General features: G+C 39.1%; 1 protein-coding gene across 3 annotated transcripts in view; it reads right to left on the reverse strand.

The window, feature by feature from the left end:
• The window catches only part of HPSE2 (heparanase 2 (inactive)), a 715,375-nt gene extending 692,812 nt beyond the window's left edge, over positions 1-22,563 (reverse strand). For all 3 annotated transcript variants that reach the window (XM_063103268.1, XM_063103267.1, XM_063103266.1), the window contains exons 1-2: positions 22,274-22,563; positions 19,019-19,176 (exon numbers count right to left, since the gene is read on the reverse strand). In XM_063103268.1, coding sequence (XP_062959338.1) covers positions 19,019-19,176; positions 22,274-22,563 — 448 coding nt within the window. The remainder of the gene's footprint in view (positions 1-19,018; positions 19,177-22,273) is intronic.
• Between the last annotated feature and the right edge of the window lie 222 nt (positions 22,564-22,785).

A 22,785-nucleotide genomic window follows, 5' to 3' on the forward strand; every position in this document is an offset into this window, starting at 1 on the left:
ATTGATTTGATCAACATATGTTAACATTGAACTCCCAAAATATGTATAATCAATTATGGATCAATAAAAAATTTTTTTAAATGTGGTGTGTGTGTGTGTGTGTGTGTGTGTGTGTGTGTGTGTGTGTGTGTGTGTGTGTGTGTGTGTGTGTGTGTATACTGGAATACTATTCAGCCTTTAAGAAGAAAGAAATCCTGTCATTTGTGGCAACATGGATAAATGTGGAGGACATTATGTTAAGTGAAATAAGCCAGGCACCCCGAAAGAAAAATACCACATGATCTCACTTATATGTGGAATCTAAAAACGTTGAACTCATAGAAGCAGAGAGTAGAATAGTGGCTAATAAGGTGCAGGTGGAAAGTGTGGGATTGGATACAAAATTTCAGTTAGGAGGAATAAGTTCAAGAGGTCTATCGTACAATATGGTGACTATAATTAATACATAAAAATGTATTACATTCTTTAAAATCACAAAGAGAGTATATTTTAAGTGTTTTCACCACAAAAAATGATAAATATGTGAGGTAATGCATACGTTAATTAGCTTGATTGAGCCATACAATATACACATATTTCAAAACATCATGTTGTACATGATAAATACATAAAATTTTAATTTGTCTATTAAATAAATAAATAAATAAATAAAATGCCTTGCAGAGAGTAGGAGCTCAAGAAATGTTTATTCCTTTCCTTTCTAAGAAAGTAGGGCAACTAACACCAATTAGGAGATTACTAGTTTAGTAGAAGGCCTTGAATAGGACAGTAACAGACCAAAGGTTAAGTGAGAAATATCAAAGGCGGTTAAATAGGCAGGAAAGAGAGTTGGCATTGCACCCAAAAGGCTTCATTACACTCATAAACTAAAAGAAAGTTCTCAAAGGACATGATCAAGAAAGTTAAAAGACAACCCACAGAATGAGAGAAAATTTTGCTAATCATATATTTGATAAAGGACTTACGTCTAGAATATATAAAGAAATCTTACAACTCAATAATAAAAACACAACTCAATTTAAAAATGGGCAAAGAATCTGAATAGACATTTCTCCAGAGAAGATATACAAATGACCAAAAAGCACAAGAAAATATGCTCAACATCATTAGCCATCAGGGAATGTAAATCAAAACCACAATAAGATACCATTTCATACCCCTTAGAATGGCTAGAATCAAAAAAAGACACAATAACAAGTGTTGACAAGGATGTGAAGAAACTGGAACCTTCATACCCTGCTGGTTTGAATGTAAAATTGTACAGCCATAGGGAAAAGCATTTGTCATAAACTTCCTCAAAAAGTTAAACATAGAATTACCATATGACCCAGCATTTATTTCCACTCCTTTGTATATACCCAAGAGAAAGAAAAACCTTTGTCCACATAAAACTGTATATACACATATTCATAGCAGCATTACTCATAAGAGCCAAAAAGTAGAAACCCAAATATCTGTTAAACTGATGAATGAACAAAATGTTTATATATCAATATGATGGAATATAATTAAGCAATAAAAAGCAATGAAGTACTATACAAGCTACAACTAGTATGAACATTAAAAACATTATGCTAAGTTAAAGACGTCAGTCATAAAGGACTACATATTGTATGATTCCATTCATATGCTATATCCAGAATAAGCAAACCCACAGAGACAGAAGAGAGGTTAGTGGTTAACTAGGGCTGGGAGGACAGGAGGGTTAGGAGGAAATGGCTAAGTGGTCTGAGGTTTCCTTCTGGGGTGATGAAAATGTTCTAAAATTGACTGTGGTGATGGCTGCACAACTCTGTGAAATACACTAAGTCATTAAATTGTAAACTGTAAATGGTATGTGAATTATATAGACGTGAATTATATCTCAATAAAGCTGTTTTTAAAAGAAGATTTAATGAGACAATGCTTGTAAAGTGTTTAGCACAGTGCCTGGCACCAGGGAAATGTTCAATAAATGTAAATCGATGTTACTGGTATTACTGCTGTTTCCAGAAGAAAATACTTGGGCATCTACTCTAAAAAAAAAAAAAAAAAAAAAAATTGCATGCATGTAACTGATGAGAATCATGTGGACCCTTAATCTCAAAATTATAAAACCATTCTTAAACATAAAGGAAAATTTAAAAATCTCAGTAATGGTCTACTAAACTATAGTCAAAAACATTTATAACCATCAGAAATAATAATGACAGTAAATTTGTCTGTTGACACCTGTACAATCTTCATGAACTATTTCAGGTAAAGTTTACTGCTTCTTCCTCTGCAGTTTGTCTGTTCATACTTCCACTACATCATTGTCTAGTCTACATGTCATTTTTTCCCACTAAAGTAAGTTCTATCATGGCAAGGACTATGTTACATTCATTTTTGTATCCTATAAGGAAACTATATTGCAATGCCAATTCATAGTAGGTGCTTAATTGAATAAATATTTAATTGTGAAAATTCGTGGATTTCTTGCAATTTCTCATCTATCTGAACTCCTGTTTCAGCCCCCTTTAAGAAGAGAAAGATAGGGTTTTGACAATTGACCAATTTAGCAATTACAACCACATCTCTACCTGAGATGGAAATGCCTCAACAACTGAAGTTTTTACTAGTTTCTCTAGTCTTAAAGTTCCAAGAGATCTCGAGAATAGAGAAATAACTTGCAACATGTTATTTAAACCTTAGGAAAGCCTAGGATAGCCCAAGGAAATCACTGAGAAGTTTATATCAGCCTGTGATCTCTGCCATAATCACTATAGCAAAATGAATGAGACACATCTACAAGCTCCCCATCCTGGTGCTGCCTTTCCGTGAACATTTTCTCCTTCTAGCTACTAGTATTAATATTTGTATCCAGTAACAACACTTTGCTGTTCCAAGTGTGGAATCTGGGCCAGCAGCCTGGGTGTCACCTGGAACTTTGTCAGAAATGTGGCATCTAATTTTTAACTGGATCCCCAGGCAATTCATATGCACATTAAAAGTTTAGGCATCACTGCAGTAGAGTTGGCTACGCCTGGGCTCTAGATTAAGACTGTCTATGCTTGGGCTCTGTACTTGAACTCAACCACAGACCAGCTGGGGTGACTTAAGCAAATCACTTCACCTAGAGGCTCTACCCTGGTGTGCACTTTAGAACAACTTAGGGAGAGTTTTTAAAATCCAAATGGTGAGACTCCGCACTAGAAATTTATTTAATTGGCCCAGGACCCAAGACTTTTTTAAGTTTCCCTAGCTATGAACATGGGAGTGCAGATATCCCTTCAACATGATGATTTCCAATCCTCTGGATATATACCCACTAGTGGGATTGCTGAATCATATGGTAGTTCTCTCTGTAGTTGTTTGAGGAACCACCATATTGTTCTCCCTAATGGCTCTACTAATTTACAGTCCCACCAACAGTGCAGAAAGGTTCTCCTTTCTCCACATCCTTGCTAGCATTTGTTATCTTCTTTTTTATAATAGCCAGTCTAAGTGGGGTGAGGTAATACCTCAAAGCAGTTTTGATTTGCATTTCCCTGATGATTAGTGATATTCAGCATTTTTTCATATACCTGTTGGCCATTTTTATGTCCTCCTTTGAGAAATGTCTATTCAGCTCCTTTGCTCATTTTTTAATTGGATTATTTGGTTTTTTTACTGTAAAGTTGTTTGAGCTCTTTGTATATTCTGGATATTAATCCCTTGTTGGATGCATATTTTGCAAGTATTTTCTCTCATTCTGTAGGTTGTCTTTCCACTCTGTTCTTTCCTTCACCGTGCAGAAGCTCTTTAGTTTGATATAATCCCATTTTTAAATTTTCTCTTTTGTTGTCTGTGCTTTTGAGGTCTTATTCATAAAGTCATTGCCCAGTCCAACATCCTGGAGTGTTTCCCCTGTTTTCTTCCAGGAGTTTTAAAGTTTCCAGTCTTATATTTAAGTCTTCAATCCATTTTAAGTTGATTTTGGTATACGGCAAGAGGTTCGGATCAAGTTTCATTCTTCTACATATGGATGTCTAGTTTTCTTAGCACCATTTATTGAAGAGGCTGTCCTTTCTCCATTGTATGTTCTTGGTGCCCTTGTCAAAGATAAGTTGGCTGTAAATACATGGGTTGATTTCTGGGTTCTCTATTCTGTTCCATTTGTCTGCATTTCTGTTTTTAATGCCAGTACCATGATGTTTTGGTTACTACAGATTTGTAATATTGTTTGAAGTCACAGCTCTATTTACAATAGCCAGACTATGGAACCAACCTAAATGTACATCAATGGATGACTATATAAGAAAAATGTGGTATACATACACAATAAAATACTACTCAGCCATAAAGAAGAATGAAATTCTGCCATTTGCAGCAGCATGGATGAACCTGGAGAAAATTATGCTAAGTGAAACAACCCAGGCGCAGAAAGATAAATTCCACATGTCCTCACTCATAAGTGGGAACTGTATCCGTAAATAAACAAATAAACAATAAAAAGAGACAGAGAAAGAAAGAAAAACAACAATCACAATAATATATTGAACTTTTGGAAGGAGAGAAAAGAAATGTGGTTATTAGAAGTGAAAAGGAGATGGGGGAGAGGGAAGGGGAGAGGGAGGGGGGTTAATGAGAAATTGGTTAACAAACAAAGAATGATTATGTTTTGTAATGATGAATAAGCTAGCCATCCTGATCTGACCATCACATACTGTACACAACTACTGAAAGTCAACTTTGTACCCCACATATATTTATAATAAATTATCTTTCCAAACTAAAAAAATAAAATAAAATAAAATCAGAATTAGAGCCAGGTTGTTTGGAGATGCACTTTTAGCCACTTTAGTTCAGCGAATAAAACAAATTTTGAACTATGAATGATGTCATTGTTTTTCACATAAGATTTACCCTGATGTTTTTAAATCATTTCTTAAATGCTGTTAATCAGTGAGTTTTCAAATATGCATTTAAAATCAAAATTTCACCAGGGTAGATGAAAGATGCACTTTCATCTCCCTCATTTAAGTGAATTAAACTAAATTATTAACGAGGAAAAAAAAAAGTTCCCCTAGCTAATTCTAAGGCGCAGCTCGAGCTGGTAAAAACTGATTAAACTCTCTAAACTTCTATCAAATGGGATAATTAATAGTACCTGCCTCATGGGGTTGTGAGAACCAAATATGATCACCTTTGAAATGCTCTTGGCCCAGTACTTGGGACATTAAGTGCTCATTAAATGGTAGTTATTATTATCATACCTGGAAACTTGAAAGTGAATATTCCTACAGCAGGAATAAAAAGAACACGCTCAGTTGTACTAGTCTGGCCCCATCCTACAGTAAGGTACCTGCCACAATCAAAGAACATATTATCCCCAAGGACAAGTTTTTCCTAGCTGCAAGCTGTTGATTGCAGCTTCAAGGAAACTCAGAATGTCAGGTAAGGGGCAAACCACCTCTGTAAGGTGTAAGAAAGGCCAGCACCTTCTTCATTTGACATTTATCAACAGAGGGTAGAGCACTATTTCAGCAAGTCTGTAACACAGGAAATCCCCCTTACCACACCTTCCTGATTTACACAGATTCTTGATACACACCACATGTGTCCTCAATGCTCTTTTCCCTTCCCCACGAGTTTTCAACCGTTCTGCTCCGCATTTAAGTGATGAAAACTTAAAACCTGTGGTTATAACTTCTATGAGAAATTTCATTTTGAAAGCTTGCTAAATTTCAACTTTATTGCCATGAAGAAAACAAAAGAAACAAAAGACCACAGTCATCCACTAACACAAAAACCCCTAGTGAACACATTTAATAAGTGTAAGTTTTCTGCAGCAAGTTGTTGAAAATCCTGACCTTTGGACTGGAATGCCATTCATTTGCTTCTACAAATGTTCTATGAAACAACAGCATTTACTTTGCTAATGGTTTTAGGTTACGTGTTTAGTTTCACCTACGGATTTTAACTTTGCTAAACATGGCCTGTGCTTCCTTTTGAATCTACATCTCACAGGATTTAACCTGAGTCTACTCTTCCAAGGGGCCTCATATGGCCAGGCAAATAAGTCTATGATCTGGTTTACCAACAGTTACAAGGAAATAAACACTCAGATGAGAATAGCATACCTATCAGGCCACTGAGAGATACACAAATATTTACCTCAATGGTGATTACATGGAATTTTTTCAGGTGTGCATGGTTTAGTGACTATGTCACTAGAAAGTCTGAGTTCTATTTCCAGCTCTCCTGCTTACTCAATAAGGCCTCCTCTCTAGTAAATGAATTAGACTCCTCCTCCTTCCCACTGGGTGCACTGTGGTAGCTAATGAATGTCTGCTTTAAAAGGGCTTTTAATTTCTTTGTTAGAAGTGATATTAGCATCCCACAGAGTACTCTCAAAGTCCCCTCTGTCCCATTCTCTGGACTGGTTCTAACCTCACCTTGGGTTTGGGGCCCAGTCTAAAACAAGTCTGGGATTCAAGTCACAGGTCTCCACAAATGGCATTCTGCAGCCTGTTCAGGAGTTTGTCAATGTTCCCAGTTCAAAAACATGGAAGAACCCAGCACTAAACTGACCCCAGCACACCTACAAGCAGATATGGCCTCTGACAGAAACTGTAGACTCATTCTAGCCTCTCAGGTTAGCCCCAGCACCACAGAACACAAGTACCTAACCCAGTTCACTTCAGTGGAGTGGAAGAATTACCTTTAGTTGTGATCCTTCTTTTAAGAGTGTCAGTCTTAAAGACAGAAGTACTGAGTTCTAATCCCCATTCTGCCACTTAAAAGCCATGTTACTTTGAACAACTCCCTTGAGTCTGTTTTCTCATTTATAAAATGGAGATGCCAATTTAAAATACAATTACTGTACACAGTTCCTATGTGGGTCAGAGAAGTTTTTACAATCTTTAAAGAACATTACAAACATAAAGTATAATTATTTTTCTCCTGCAAACAACTAACTAGAGAGCTATTCAAGAATGGCTACCTTCTGCTTTTGTTTGTTTGTTTGGCACACCAGTCAGCTATCTTCTGCCTTCCTAAGTTTGTTTCTAACTAACATTATGCCAGGTCTTTATAAATCTTTCTTCATGTGCTGACTAGTATTCAAATTCACAGAGCAGCTTTAAGGAGATGAGTGACATTCAAAGAGAATCAAGAAATCCTCAGCCAGGATTTCTTTCATATCACATAGTGATATACTATTTGAACCAAAAGTCAATATTTTTAAGTGACACTTTCCATCAGTATCCAAAACTTTACAAAGCACTTGTTTTGTTAAAGGAAACCATACTTTCATACATAAGGTTAGTTTTTCTGTGGCCATTTTCTTGACATTTACCCAAAGAATGTATTAGTTAAAAGGATTAAGATAGATAAGGGTCTTTAAAAAGACATTGGGGTAAAAATTATTTAGATCAAGTTCCAATATGGAGAGAGAAATATGCTACTACAGCACTGTTTAGTTAGGAACTATAAACAAACAGCAAACAGATAAGTTCTTGTAAAAAAAAAAAAAAAAGTACCAGTGAAAAAGAATGGTTAGACAGCTTATCCACATATAAATTATCTTTAGCCATTGAAGAACATACAATAATTACCAACTAAAAGGTTACATAGATAAGCAAATTATACAACAATGCACTCCCACTTATATATTTAAAAATTTATATATTTCTGTATGCATAGCAAAAGATCTGAAAAGATACATGATAGTCTGTCAAAAGTGGTTATATCAATGAAGCGGGATTGGGGTAGGACATGAAGGGAAGCTTTCACTTTTTATTTGATATATGTGTTTTTGAATTTATATTAATGAGCATGCATTACATTGGTAATTAATAAAATGAGTACAAAGCATAAATCTTTAAAAGTAAACATATGAATAAAGAGGTTAAGCATCAACCAGAAATATCCTATGAATTAAAAAAGAAGAAAAGGAGAAACAATGAATGGAAGAGATCCTATTCCTGTTCACATGTTAAGCTACTGAATAAGTGGAAAGTAAACAGTCAACAAGTATTGATGAAGAGTTACTATGCAAAAGGCTCTTTACTAGATGTAGAAACTACAGAAACAATACAATCACTACTTTTATAGTGGTCTGTAAACTGTGGGAAGAGCCAAATCTATATGAACATACACAAAGAAAACCTTGGGAACATAAGGCAGAATATGAAAATAGCTAAAGAACTAATTTTTAGACAAGAAGTGCTTTAGGAACTCAGGCTCAATAAATGTTTCATGAATGAATGAATGAATGAAATCACTCTGAGCTGAGCTACTGAAGAATCATAGAGAAGGAGGACAAACTGGAACAGGGCTTTGAAAGATAAGTAGAATTCAGGTACGAATAAAAAGTGGCAGAGGATGATGGAGTTGGGGATCCAGAGGGTTAGAAATGAAAAGAATGACAGAGAGGGTAGGAGCACTGTAACAGGAAGCTACACCATCTGCTTGTGAACAGACTCAGGTTCCTATAGGAAAGAGGATAGGAGAAATTGGCTAAGGAGGGTTGGCGGACTGCAGAGGGCCTTGGAAAGCTGAGAACAGCGAGGAGGACTTGAGCTAGCAGACAAGGGAGGTACCTGAAGGTTTCTAGCTAGGCAGTGACAAGACGAAAGTGGAGCCTCAGAAAGATTAATCAGACAGCAAGATGGAGAGAGGCTAAAGACGGGAACCCAGCTGAGAGGCTACAGAATAGGTGTGAGGCGATGAGTGCCCAAACCAGATGGAAACAGTCACAACAGTAATTATCACTTAGCCCTATTCTCAGACACATTTTCAAATCAGGCTTGAGCTAACATAAAGACCTTTCCCCCTAAAGGAAAGGCCTTTGAAACTGTCTTGGTGGAAGAATGAGAAACATTGTGCTGTTATGTTATAATAGGGGTAGTAAAAATCACCAACTTTGGAGTGAGATTGTTGTGGATTCCACCACAGCTCAGCCAGTTACTTAAATAACCCCTGAAACTTTGTGCAGAATATATAACCTCATTGTTCCTTGGTTTCTTCATTTGAAGTGGCAATAAAAGTGTTCTCTACTTAATTTAACAAAATCTCAGTTCAAAGAGAAAGATAAGGGAGGAAGTATAAAGAAAGGGCTTTCTTGAAATCTCACCCTTACCAGTTCCCTTTTCCCTTCACAAGGCTTCAGTGGGCTTACAACTTGCAAGAATAAAGCAGAAAATAGTTCCAGTGTATAAATCAAAAATCAAGTCATTCTAAAATTGCCCAGCAATTTTTCAAATATTCTCAAAATTGTCCAACAATTTTTTCAAATATTCTTATTACCCTGCTGCTTCTTCCTGACGTTTCCCTTACACTAATAACACTGTTGATTCATTTCTAGTATTCCCTTCAATGCTCCTGCTTCCAAAATACATCTCCTTCCCAGAGAAAGCAAGTTCTACCCCACATTGGATCAACTGTTGTTCTACTCACTTGATATATCCTAAAATACGACAACCATTTCTTTCAATTGTTCTCATGTATTTCCCTATAATAACTCTTTCATTGTTTTACCTAACAACTATTTTGCATCCTGACCTACAAGACCTCTGAATATACTCATGGAAAGAGCTCTTATTACACATTTTTTAAAATGTTCCACAATGCTTAGTATAGGGCTTTTGGGTGCCAAGTAAATAAATGGATGGATAAATGAAACAATGAACAAATAAAAGACTGGATCCCCTCTTATCTAAGCATGGTGAAAAGAGTACAGGACTGGGTTCTAGTCCTGGTTCTACCAACTACTCATCTGTACCATAGCAGAGGCTCCACTTAAGCCTGCAGGTTTAATGACTGATATCATTGGGTCTCTGCTCCACAACTCATTAGCTGGGTGGTCTTGGGCAAATTATTTAACTGCTCTGTGCCTCAGTTTTTCCATTTGTGAAATGAAGGTAAAGAGTACTTTCCTCATAGGATTGATAAGAGGGTTAAATGTGTCAATGCATGTAAATTGTTTAAAACAGTACCTGGCACATAATAAGCACTCAATAATGTTAAGTAATATTATTATTACATTATTACTAATATTAGGCTGCAGAGAAGCATCCATTCTTCCACAGTATTTTGGGGATAATACCCAAATCTGGGAAATTTACCTTTTCCCAGCTTTCCAACCTCACTTTCCATCCTACAAGGCATTTTTGCCTTTCCAGGGCAAGTGAAAATAAAGTACTGGTTTAACCTCCAACTCCCTCAACACAAACATATAGATATATACATGCACCCTATCTTTTCTACCTATGCAGTTTATATCTTTCACTCTTCATTTTTTGCCACACAAACCACATAAAAACCAAAACACATGCATTTAACTTTGTAAATAACATAAATAATTTGCCTGATTTAGTGTGTCCGTTCCACGCAGCATGATGATGGTTATGTCTGTATGCATTTTTATGTGTATATCAATACCAGTATGTTTTAATTGTAAATTCCTAGAGATAAAAATTATCTTCTTAAGTCAATCAAACATAAATTCTAGGGCATTTGGACTCAATTAGATTGCATATTCAGAAAATAACAAGAAAAATTCAGAGAAAGAGGGAGAGATTAAGGAGGATTGGCTTAGCAGGAGGCTTAATGAGAGGACATGGCAGAGCTTTGAAGAATGAGTAAAATTTTAAATTCAGGGAGGGGAGATTTGTGTTCAAGGTGAAGGGTATAGTATGTATGCCCCAAATCCATGCAATTTACACACAAGAATTCCTCTCATGTAAAGTACAGAGGTGAAGAAACTAAGCGAAGATTGGTCTGACTAAAGTAAAGAGATGATACTGGAGACCACTATGAAATTATATTGAATATATAAGACTATAGCACTTTAAGAGTACAGTTCATGTTTTATTCCTCTCGGTAGTCCCAATAGCTAGCACTAAGCCTGGCATATAACTGACAATCAAACACTGTTTATTGAATTGAGCAAAATTACACTGGTTTTCAAAGTACTAAAGCGAACCCAACTCAATTAGATCATGAAAGCCAAAGGATAAAGTTCAACAAACTTGTACAAGGTATCTATACCTTGAACAGCACTGGCTTCTAGTCTGGAAAAGTATATTCACTTTGCCTTAATCATCATCCACAGACAAGTGCAGAAAATAAAATGCCAAATTCTCTCACTCTCTTATTCTCTCTCTTTCTGTCATACACATAGCACTCAGAATTCTGATCCACTGTCTCAAAGACTGACACAGCTGAGAACTTAAGGCACTAATAAGCACTGAGGTTAAGATTCTTAATATATAATCCATTTTGATGAAGGATTCTAAGAAGAGGCTCCTGATTCCAGGAGCCCATATCATGTGACAGACAGGCTAAACAGGCTCAAGAAATTTTGAAAGAAACTGCTTTTCTTCCATGAGGTACCCATTCTATTAGTAGGGCTTGGGAGAACAGGAGAGAGAATTTAAATGAATTTGGCAGGAGAAATAATGGTATTTGGTACTGGCAACAGTAGCACAGTTTGTGTTGTACAGGAAATTGGATGGATTACCTTTGTCCCCAATAAGCAGGTGATAAATTATACAAATGTGGTCACCATTGAAAGGTTTATTTACTGGCTTTTCTGATTCACTGAAATTAATTAAGCCTCCACAGCAACAGACCAGTGTTTCCTGATTTCTACCACTTCTAGCACTATGTACATGGCCACAATGACTAAATTGTGACTAAACAACATGATGACTAAATCTTTGTGAGATATCACATTCAAATTCACAGAGGTAGTTAACCGCAGGTCACACTCAAGACCTGGGTACCAAATTTCAATGACATTACAGAAAATGCATTCATTCTGACTCCAAAAGGCAGAATAAAACATACATAAAACTTCAGGTGATTACTGATACCCTTTAATACAATATTAAGTTGAATCAAATCCTTCTAAAGTTACTGGTGACAAATCATGAAATGCCAAATGATGAAGTTGGAATGGAAGGTTTTCTTGGGCCTAAAAGTCTCTAGAAAGTGCTTTTGGCTGATGCTGCTGAAATGACAAGAGATCAGTAGTAATCTGACAGTGGCACCTGGGCCTCATTCACCTTCCCAGCATCAGTGTCAAACAGGAGCCTGGAACTAGATGCACATTCAATGAATAAATGGATGAATGAATGAATATTATAAAATACTAGCCTTTATTTAATCTGAAAAGGAAGCAAGGGTAACAAAACTTATCAAGCAAATTTTATTTTATAAACCCTGTAATATAAGAATCTAATTAATAATTCAATTTTAAATTATCAGTCTTTTAAGTATGCTTCATAACTCAAACCTTGACGAGTGCAGTTATTATAGCACACATTAATTAGAGGGCATGAATGTGTCCAGCAATTTGGAAATGGAGAATGGGAGAGAGCAAGTGGCATAAAAAACCCATGTTGAAAATGTGTCCTTTCCTTCTCCAATGGAATAAAAAGTAGTTTTAATAGCCTCTTTTTTCCTATAGGGCCAATTCCATTTTACTAAATTTCAAGATACCCATAGTCTGAGCTGGATTTACCCAACCAACCTTCTCTCTCTCACATGTACTTTCTTCTTCTTCCTTTTTCTTCTTTTTTAATTACATATTTTGGAGCTAACAAAGATACATTATGATGTCTTAAAATCCAATTTAGGGCCAGCCCCATGGCTCACTCAGGAGAGTGCGGCGCTGGTAGCGCTGAGGCCGTGGTTTCAGATCCTATATAGGGATGGCCAGTGCACTCACTGGCTGAGCGTGGTGCGGACCACACCATGCCGAGGGTTGCAATCCTCTTACTGGTCAGGAAAAAAAAAATACAATTTAGACATAATTCTAGCAATATGAACTTTGATTGGGATAATTTCTAACATGTACTTTATTTTTTATATATTTTCTTTAATTATAAACATTTCTGAATTGATAAAAATGTGCAAGTAGGCTTCTATAAAAAGGAATTCAATATGATCCTAGCTCATGAACTAAGATAATTTCTAACATGTACTTTCTATGTAACCAGGGTGGTCTCCTTACCACCCAAATATGTACTTGGCTTTGTCTCCTGCTCTTTCCCTTGAGCTAAATGTCCTCTCTTCTTGTCTCTACCTCTCCAAAGTCTACCCATCTTTCATAAGGCCCAACCTAACTCCCACGTAAGTCTAGCCAGTGTTTGTCTCTACTTTTCTTGTTATACCCTGGCACTATTATATTACACTTAGCACTTCATTCTGTACTGTCTTTGTGTTTCTCTTCAGTTTTGTCAGTGTAAATATTATCTCACCAACTATGCTATTTATTGGTTCATTGAGAGCAGGGACAGTATCTTTTGAAGAATACAGGTCAGGTATCCCATAAAGTGTTTTTCAGTTTGTGTTTGACTGATATTTTATCATGTTTACAGAGAGTTATGGATTTGGGGAAGAATATCACAAGGCAAAGTGCCCTTCTCATCATGTCATATCATGGAACATATGATATCAATAAGAATTATCTGTTGCGGGCCGACCCCGTGGCTCACTCGGGAGAGTGCAGCGCTGGGAGTGCCAAGGCCACGGGTTCGGATCCTATATAGGAATGGCCGGTGCGCTCACTGGCTGAGCGCAGTGCGGAGGACACCAAGCCAAGGGTTACAATCCCCTTACGGGTCACAAAAAAAAAAAAAAAAAAAAAAGAATTATCTGTTGATGTTAACCTTAATCACTGTTAAAATGATATCAGTCAGTTTCTCTGCCTTAAAGTTGCTGTTTTCCCCTTTCCAGAGTCTCTCTTCTTTAGAAGCAGGTCATTAAATCCAACCCACACTCAGGTGGAGAGGAATTAAGGTCTACCTCCTAGAAGTGGAAATTTTGTGGACATACACTAAAACCACCACAGTAATTAATTAATAAATATTATGGGGAAAATGCTTTGAGGCTATGCAAATATCCTGTTTTACTTTAAAGTTTCACCTACTAATTTCAACACTGATTAGTTGATCTTGCCTAAAGCAATTACTACTTTTGTGTTCTAATGGTGATTTGGGACAGTATTTTTATTTATTCTATATTCTACCATTCTTTGTCCAGCATGAAACTAAACACAGAGTAGGTAATCAATAAGTACTTGCTAAATGTAACCAAATTTCAAAAAACATTATGTGAAATAAGATGAGATAGCAAAAGGTGTATAATAAGTTCAAGACAAATATGTATTTTAGCAGTTGTGCTGTTCTTATATCATATATCTTGATTGATGGAATGAGAATAGGAAGGAAAAGAATTAACTATCTCACCTCTATAAAAACTGGGAAAACATCCTAGAGAAAAGAGAACAATAATAATAGTTGTATAGTGCCTTAGAGTTTACAAACTATACTCACATTCATTATTTAGATTTTAGGAGCTCTCTGAAGAGAAAAATCTTCAGAAGATGGAATAAAAAATATTTCAAAGTTGTGAAAAGGCTCTATTACATCAGGAATTGAAAAATCAGACACAGAAACTACATAAGGCCAATAAGGTAGAAACAGATACAAAAAAAAAAAAAGTGTAGTTCCAGTGCAAGGCTTTAAACTGGGTGGTAACACTCAATACATAGCATAAAACCAAGACAAGTTAAACAACCAAAATAAACAGTACATGGTTAAAATAATGAAGAATGTCATTAAAATAAGCATTAAGAACAAACTTCATGGGAATATATGTTGAACGTGAAAAATAAATAAAATCTTCATGTATGCCCTCACTCACTTCTTCATTGGTCACCTGCATTTTCCCAGAGCCTTTCATGGTGCTTTCACCTGTTATGGATCCAAGAATATTCACTGCAGATCTACCATGTTTTATATATGCTAGACATTGTGAAATCAATAATTAGATATGGTCCCTTCCTATAAAGAATTTGGATTCTAGCTGGTACGGTAAAACAAATAAATATATGTAAATGTTAAACAGCAAAACAAGGCTGAAGGGACCAAAAGAACCACATAAAGGGTAAAAGGTACAACAGCCCAGAGGAAGAGATCACAGCAGAATGATCTGTTCAAGAAAGATTTTGTACAAATAAGGAACATTTGCAATGGAACTTCAAGAATGGGTGGGGTAGGGTGAGATCTGAACAGAGCAAAGAGAAAGACATTCAAGGTGGAGATACAGTGGCTAAACAAAGGAATATGAGATTGAGATAATGAGGGTGCTTCAAGGAGACAATTAACAGTCAAGTAGGGCTGTAATGAAAGGTGTATGAAAACACAGGGCAGTAAAAGTTAAGCTGAGACTGAAATGGGAAAGGCTTTGAATGCAAGTTTGGAAGTCTGAACACTTTCTGTAAGCAATCCAAAAATAATCAAAGTTTTTGAACAAAAGAGTGACATGATGAATACAATATTTCAGAAATATTAAACTGGCTTTTGATGTGCGTAATAAATGGTGTACATCTTCATTAAAGATGTGGTTATCGCCATAAAGAGACAGGCATACAAATAAAGCACACTGAATATTCAACAAGGAGAGGCAGACTGGAGCAAAATAAACATCAGAACAGAAGATTAACTGAAGATTTATTTGTTGGGAGCAAGTAAGGCATAATATCACACAGAACAGAGAGGAAGTTAGGCAAAGGTAAGATTCATAGGGTATGAACAACAAACAGCCCTGTCTTTACTCCTTCCATCATCAACATGTTTGTATGGAATTCAAGTTGCCTAAGCATAGATTGAAATAGTTAACTGTGTCAAATAAGTAACCAGAGAAGCTCCCAAAGTGATACATAAACAGTGGTTTTACAAAGTTAAAGAAAATACACTTTCATTAATGTGCTCAAAAAGTATTTGGATATATGAAAACCACATGAATTAATTACACCACTATTTATTCAGGGGGAAACAACAACAACAACACCAAATCACATCCATATAGCAATATGAATAAAAGAACCACAAAAGTGTTTTTGGCCCAAGCTGGAACTATCAGTTCATTTTAATGTTAGTATATAACAAAACTAAAAATTAATCTCTTCTGTCATCACCACACACACACACACACACACACAAAGTCACCTTATGTTCTTACCTCCTTCTGTTCCTTAAAGATAATTCTCTCTACATTCTCTTAATCCTCTCAAACAATTCCCTAAATCTATCTTCTTCCTTATGTATAAATTTCAGTCTCATCTTACTCACTAATCTCACTCCTTAATTCCACTATAAAACATTAAATATATGTTATAAATTCCCTGAAGTTACCTTTAATAAAAGTAAGAATTTTTAGTTTACATATAGTGCTTTGTAGTTGACAAAATGTTTTATATACATCACCTCTTAGAACGTTCACAGAAGCAATGCACAGCAGCTATTATCATCATCCATATGTTATAAGGAAACATTAAGTCCAGTGCCACATATTCTTAAGTGATAGAGCTGGGCCTACAGTGCAGGTTTTCTAAGTCCAAGTTCCATATTCTCTTTACTATCATTCCACTTCATAATGTGCCAGTAGGTATGTTTATTACTCAAAATGTATGTCATGGTTCTGTATTATGTTTAAGTAAATACATTTTTAACAATGTGCCTTTATGCCCAAGTGCTTACAGGGCCATTTACTAAGAAGACCTAATTATTTTAAGAGGCTCATGATAACAGTTATCACTGGACAAAAAGTGACGAATGAAATACAATATTTACAAAATTGCTGAGACTATACCCAAAACATTTTTGCCTTGAATTCTGCAATACAACATGCAACAACAAAGACAGTATGGGTGATTTAAGGATGTGTGAGTATCAAAGGGCAGAAATAGGACATTCCTACTCTCTTTAACTATGCTAAGGCCTCAAATACTGATATAGTTCAGAGCATCTTATTACCAGGGAGACGTAAATCAAAAGGAGTTCAGCTAGCAGCAATAAAACAGATTAGTGTCTGGAAGGAATGACTTAAAAGAAAGTTTTAAAAGAATTAAATCCAGGTAGTCTAGATAAAAAACAGCTATGAGGAAACCTGTTTTTGAAGCTAACACCCACAACAAAGACAGAATTTTTTTAAGGTAGCTGTCTAAAAAAATGCAAAGAAGAATAATGGTAAATATTGGAGAGCATTTATAAAGAGAAAATTCAGGAGAAATTTGCAGGCAAAACCTACGGGACAGAAGAACTCCCTCTCTCAGAAGTGGTCAAAACTACATTCCTAGAGATATTTAATACCAGGTTGGACAAAACAAGAAAAAGATTCCATCTTTTCTGTACATCTACATTTTTTAAACAAATTTAAAGAAAAGAAAGGGATTCCATATGGAATGATCCTGAACTCGTCCATGAAGTGGTTGGAAGACTGAAGATGACCTCTTAGGTCTTTTCCACTTCTGATTTTTTTAATTCTATGAAGTTTGATGAGGCACAGTTTTTTGCCAATTTCTTTTCTCCCCATTATGCCCACTTTCTTCTTTTACAAAGCCAAACAAGTTGTGTCGTTCATTTAAAGTAGATCTCATTGTTCTCGATGAATTGGTAGTACAATCCTACCTACAAGGAGGCAGAAAAAGGCCAATTTCTAAACTTATAATGGTCCTTTTCCTTCCAGCAATTCCTGGGGCTCTTACAAATTTTTCTACAAACTAAAGAGGAAGTAGTTAAAATGGATTAGAAGAAGAGCTGCTTCATCAGGAAAACCATTAATATTCTTTCTTCTTGTGTCTGATCACAGAGCTGACAGTGACCCTGGGAGCTATAAGGCCCTGGGTCAAATTACCATTGGAGTTGCTGCTCAGGATTATCTTTCACCTTTCAGCATTTTATGCAGACTGACAGCAAAATCTACCCGCAATCCACATTTTTATGTCAATGACTTTTACCTTTGAAAAGATGTAGCCTTAAACACCTACACTCCTTGACAAATATTATAAGTCCTAGTCATGCTTCAAACTTAAGAAGCCTCAGCCTTTGCTCTCTTTATCTACCCCAGCATTTTAAAAAAATGTTCCTCAGCCAACCTTACACAGAACCTTTCCAGAAGTCCCATTTAGTGAAGGCCCCAGAAAATACAAGAGCATTTCCTCAGTTAGCTGACTTATGAGGACAATATGTAACAAAATTCAGTGGGCTCTGAAAACCTGGCCCTGAGTTCTTTAAAAATAAAAGCATAGCTTACTTATGAGAAGGAACGGTGGGTGCGAGAGAGCCCTCCAAGAATGGACACTAATGCCTCTTCTCTCCAACTGTAACAGCGTCAGTGACTGAAGAGACACCAATTCCCATCATGACTCTTTGAAAGAAAGTATGTCCCTCTACCCAAACAGAATGTTCATAGATATTAACATCAAACCTTCTAAACAAAAAAATTTAAGACCATTTTTATTTTTTCCCTAGTATAAAAATGTGATTGTTCAGACCTGCAAAGATTGGCCTCTCATACTGGAAAAGGACTTCTAGTTTTCAAAGCCCTTCCCACACTTAACTCATCTTATCTTGGCCGGAAAGAAGGCGGGCATTTGTAATCCTATTTTAAAACTAAGGGGGAAAATGCGACTCTGATTAAGCAGTTAAGGAGAACCCACTGCAGAGATTTTCAAACTTTCCTCAAGAAGGGACCAATCTAAAAGGGGATATCCCAGAAAATTTTAGAGTGGGTTTCGAAAAACGCTGAATTCCTCCGTATCCTCCTCCCAGGATGGTAAGAAGGGAATAAAAGACACTTTCACCTAGAATTTTAGAAATGAAACGTGGTTCTGACCCTTTAGTAATCTATGAACCTGGCTGGATTTTCTCAAGAAACCTGCCGCACGCTTCCCCCGCTAGGACTATCCTGCCAGGAGTTTCGGCTCTCAGTTCTCGGACTCAGAGGCTCTGCCGCCCAGCGAAAGGCCGGCAGCCGGGACGGGGACAACCTGACCAGCTGCCTTTGGGTAATCACGTCAGGAGTCCCACACTCCGGCGTCCTCTCGCCCGCAGCTTCTAGCCTTTCAGGGAAGCTTCAACCAGGCTCTCCTCCAAATCCGCCCCCACCCCCCAATATACACACACGCAGCGGGTGCTCGCTCCCGCTCTCCAAGCCGCCGACACCCCCACCCCACACCCCCACCCCGCAATCCCGCAAGAATGAGAGTCAAGTTTCTCACCATCCTCATAGTTTTTGAGATAATAATCCGGGCCCGGGCCCCCGCGGCTTTTTGCCGGGTTCCTCAGATTCTGGAACTGCAGGAAGTCGGTCCTTTTGCCCCCGAAGCGCAGAAAGGCGGGCGAAAGTCCCCGGGCCAGGGTCACCAGGCGCTTGGAGCTGCAGAGTAGAGAAAGAGAGAGGAAAGGATCCCAGGAGAAGGCGAGAGCGCGCGGGGCACGGAGCAAGGCCCTCTTCCCACTCCCTGCAGGCGTCCTGTCCGGGACTAGCGGCTCTGTGCCCACCCTAGCCGGCGGTCCGCGCCGGGCCCCAGCGCTGCGCGGCGCCTCGCGTGCACCCCAGTCCGCCCTGCCCTCGGCCCGGCTCTCGGGGGCTACGCCTCCCGCGTCCAGCCACCCGCAGCGGCCCCCTCCCGCAGACACCTAGACGCTGCTCGCGCAAGGTACTGATTTCCAAAGGATTATAGAATGTTTTTGTTCAGTGTGTGTGCATGGGATGAGAGAACGCGTGCCGAAAACACGGGGCCTGGGCGCAGTTGCCGGGTTTCAGCCACTGCCAGAAAAGCGCTCCGGGTGGAGACGCGCAGCGCGCGGACCTCCGGCCTGCGACTGTGGCCAACTTTCTACGCGACAGCCCGCATCTGCCTCCTCGGCCCCAGGGGCCCCGCAACCTCTGTAGAGAAGATGAAATCTGCCTTTTTTTTTTTTCTCTCTGACCAGGCTCGGCGCCTGAGGTCAAGTGGATTCCGACTTTTATTTTTCTTTCTTTCTTTTCTTTTCTTTTTTTTTAATGCCAAGGTTGATTTTCTTTCTCCACCACACGGTAACAACTGCACTGTTTCCCAAATCCCCGGGCAGAGAGATTCCCAGGATAAATCCTTGCCTTTCCGAGAGCACTGCTCCCTTCTTCCCCCTCCCGTATAAGCAATATCTCTTTGGCCCCTGAAAAAATTCAGCCTGATCTCAAGAAAAGTAACATCCTCTCCTCCCCATCTTTCCCGAGCTGGGTTCATCTTCCCTTCCCATATGGGGCCATTTGGAAGCGCTAGGGAAAGTGAATTTGCCGAAATGTGGAACCTGTGAGTCAGGGGGCACTCCAGGAGCACCAGAACGGCATCGTTTACATCTATTTAAGTTCGGGATTTCCATCAATAGGTTTTTAAAAGGCTAAACGCTGCTTCTTTGGTAAGGAGTACGGAAGAAGCAATGCAGATGCTGTTAATCCTGAGGGGGGTCCGCTGCTTGAGTTCCGGATCTGTAAGTTATTTTTAACGCTTTGCTGGTTCAGGCTCTGAAAATCCAAATCTAAAGGGAAAAGTTAGAAAGTATCATAAAGGAGGTGGATACGAAAGAGAAACACACACACACACACACACACACACACCCCACCACCAACAACAACAACAAAAAAAACGGAGACCGCTTTTGGAGAGTTTTCAAGAAGAAACGTGGTCACCCCAAGAGGTCCTGTGGAGAAAAGGGTCATTTGGCTCAGGACTCAAGGACCGCGGGGCGGGCGCAGTCACAGCGTCGCGGGGGGCGGCTGCGGGTAGAGTAGGCAACACGAGTCTGGAAAGAAAATTTCCAACAGCCTTCCATCCGATGCCTGCACAGCCAATGCAAATACGCCCAACCACGGCACCACGGCTTCTTTTCCAAAAAGCTGGCTTCCAGAATCTTCTCTGCAGCAGGCAAGCATTTAGTGCAAACAGGCTGGGTTTTTTTAATTTAAAAATAAAAGGGGGGAGACCTGGAGGAGTCCGCCTAGCTGGAGAAGTGCGATGCACGTGGGGCGTGCATTTCGGAAAACCCCTGTCGCACCCCACGGTCGGACGAACTCAGAGACGGGCTCTGTTGCACGGAAGGGCTTTCTAGGAGGAAGCTGGGCCGCGCGGAACTGTTCCCGCCCTCCCAGCGCTGCACCCGCAGGAACCGAAACGGCTTCCACAGCAGCGGGGACAACCTTTCAGTCCTCGGGCTAGCTTCCTCCACGTGGAAGGAGCGCTCCACGTGCCGCCTCCCGCTACCTGTCGCGTTCGCAGACACGGCCGAAGCCAGGGAGAGACCCCGAGAGCTGAGGGGCGGGCGCTTCCCAAGAAGCAAAACTCGAATTTCGCAAGGAGTGAAAAATACTCACGGCCCCAGAGCAGAGAAGTGGAAGTGGGCGCGCTCAGGGCTCTTCCGGGGAGCCCACAGCTGAGTATACAACTTGGAGCCAATTTTTAAAAACTCAACACTTGGATTCGACATTGCAGACGATTTATTTATTTATTTATTTATTTTACACTGCAACTCTGTCCCTGATGGGAAGGGAACGCGGTTGCCTAACTACTAAACAGTAACAACCCGGGGAGAGGGTAAACCCAATTAGATTCCAAGCCCTAGAGCAAAAGGAAGCACAAACAGCCCGGTTTGCTAATCCGCCAGTGCCCGGTCCAGACCTCTAAAACACCCCTGGAGTATTTCTAGGACCCTTGCCTCTCCCCTTATATACATTATGACCCGAGTAAATTTTTTTTTCCCCCTTTAAAGAAAAACCAAACGGTGCAGTTACCGCAGGAGATTTAAGGGGGGGGGGGGGATTCCGTCAATAAAAAGCGCCTTCCAAAATCCTGAAGTCTGTAGATGACAGCGGAGGATACAAAAAAAATTTTTTTTTAACTCCATCCAACTTGCCCACCTTTTAAGCCTCCCCTTAAATTCGTTTTCTGTCTGGGAGTGGGAGAGACCTTCCACGAAAATTCCACTTTTATGCAATCCCCACTATAACACAGACAAACGCGCGCTCTCACGCTCTCTCTCTCTCTCTCTCTCTCTCTCACACACACACACACACACAGACACACACACAAAACACACACACACACACCATTCCTCTCGGGTCTTTGTTGCTTGAGACCTTTTTTTCACTTTTGTAACTGCTCTGAACCTCTTGTTTCTTTTTCAGAAGGAGACGGGGAGGCTAATTGTGGATATATGTAAGCACAACATTTTTTCAGTCATAACTGATAAGTTTCTGAAATGCCTTCTGCATTGCAAACATGTGCATCTTAATAGAAAACATTGCTTTTCTCAATCACTAGTTACAGCCACACAGCAAATATTCCAGGAGGATGAAAACCTTTCTTCTCTTTGAGAGATCCGCTTGGTTTGTTTTCTTCTTATTCTTCTTCTTCCCCTTTTGTAGCGGGGTACAGGAAGGGGTTGGGGGATGTTACTAACAAAGTAAAAATGATTCATCGAAGCCCCTGCCTTACCTTAAGAAATCGAGCCAGCCATCATGAATGATGGACGGATCCAGCTGCAGAGAGAGGAAGTTCTCATTGACTGTCCTGACTGAGTTCTTGGTGCTCACATCAAGTAGAATCAGGGTCTTTTCCTTCAAACCTGGAGCTCTGTCTACAGGCAGGGGTCTCCTGTCTCCAGCTTGGGAGGAAAGAGAGAGATGGAGCAACAGAGCCAAGTAGAGAGTCCCCGGGGCTAGGCACGCAGAGGGGCGGGAGTTGCTGGAGGGCATGGCTTCAGGGACGGCACAGAGCAGCCTCATTCAATCCCTCTGATTTAAACCTCTCTCCTTACTGGGTCTTGCTGGTGACTAATTGTCCTTATCTAAAGTGTGTGTCTGTCTGCCTTTTTCCCCCCTTTTTTTCTCTTCCTTCCCCCCTCCTCACTCTCTCGGTTTTTTTTTTTTTTTTTTTTTTTTTTCAGTGTTTTGGTGCTGGTGGAGCGAACTCACGCCCCTAGCCAGCCTTCCCAGAGACTCGTGCCA

The sequence above is a fragment of the Cynocephalus volans genome, chromosome 7 (assembly GCF_027409185.1).
Source record: "Cynocephalus volans isolate mCynVol1 chromosome 7, mCynVol1.pri, whole genome shotgun sequence".
Lineage (NCBI taxonomy): Eukaryota > Metazoa > Chordata > Mammalia > Dermoptera > Cynocephalidae > Cynocephalus > Cynocephalus volans.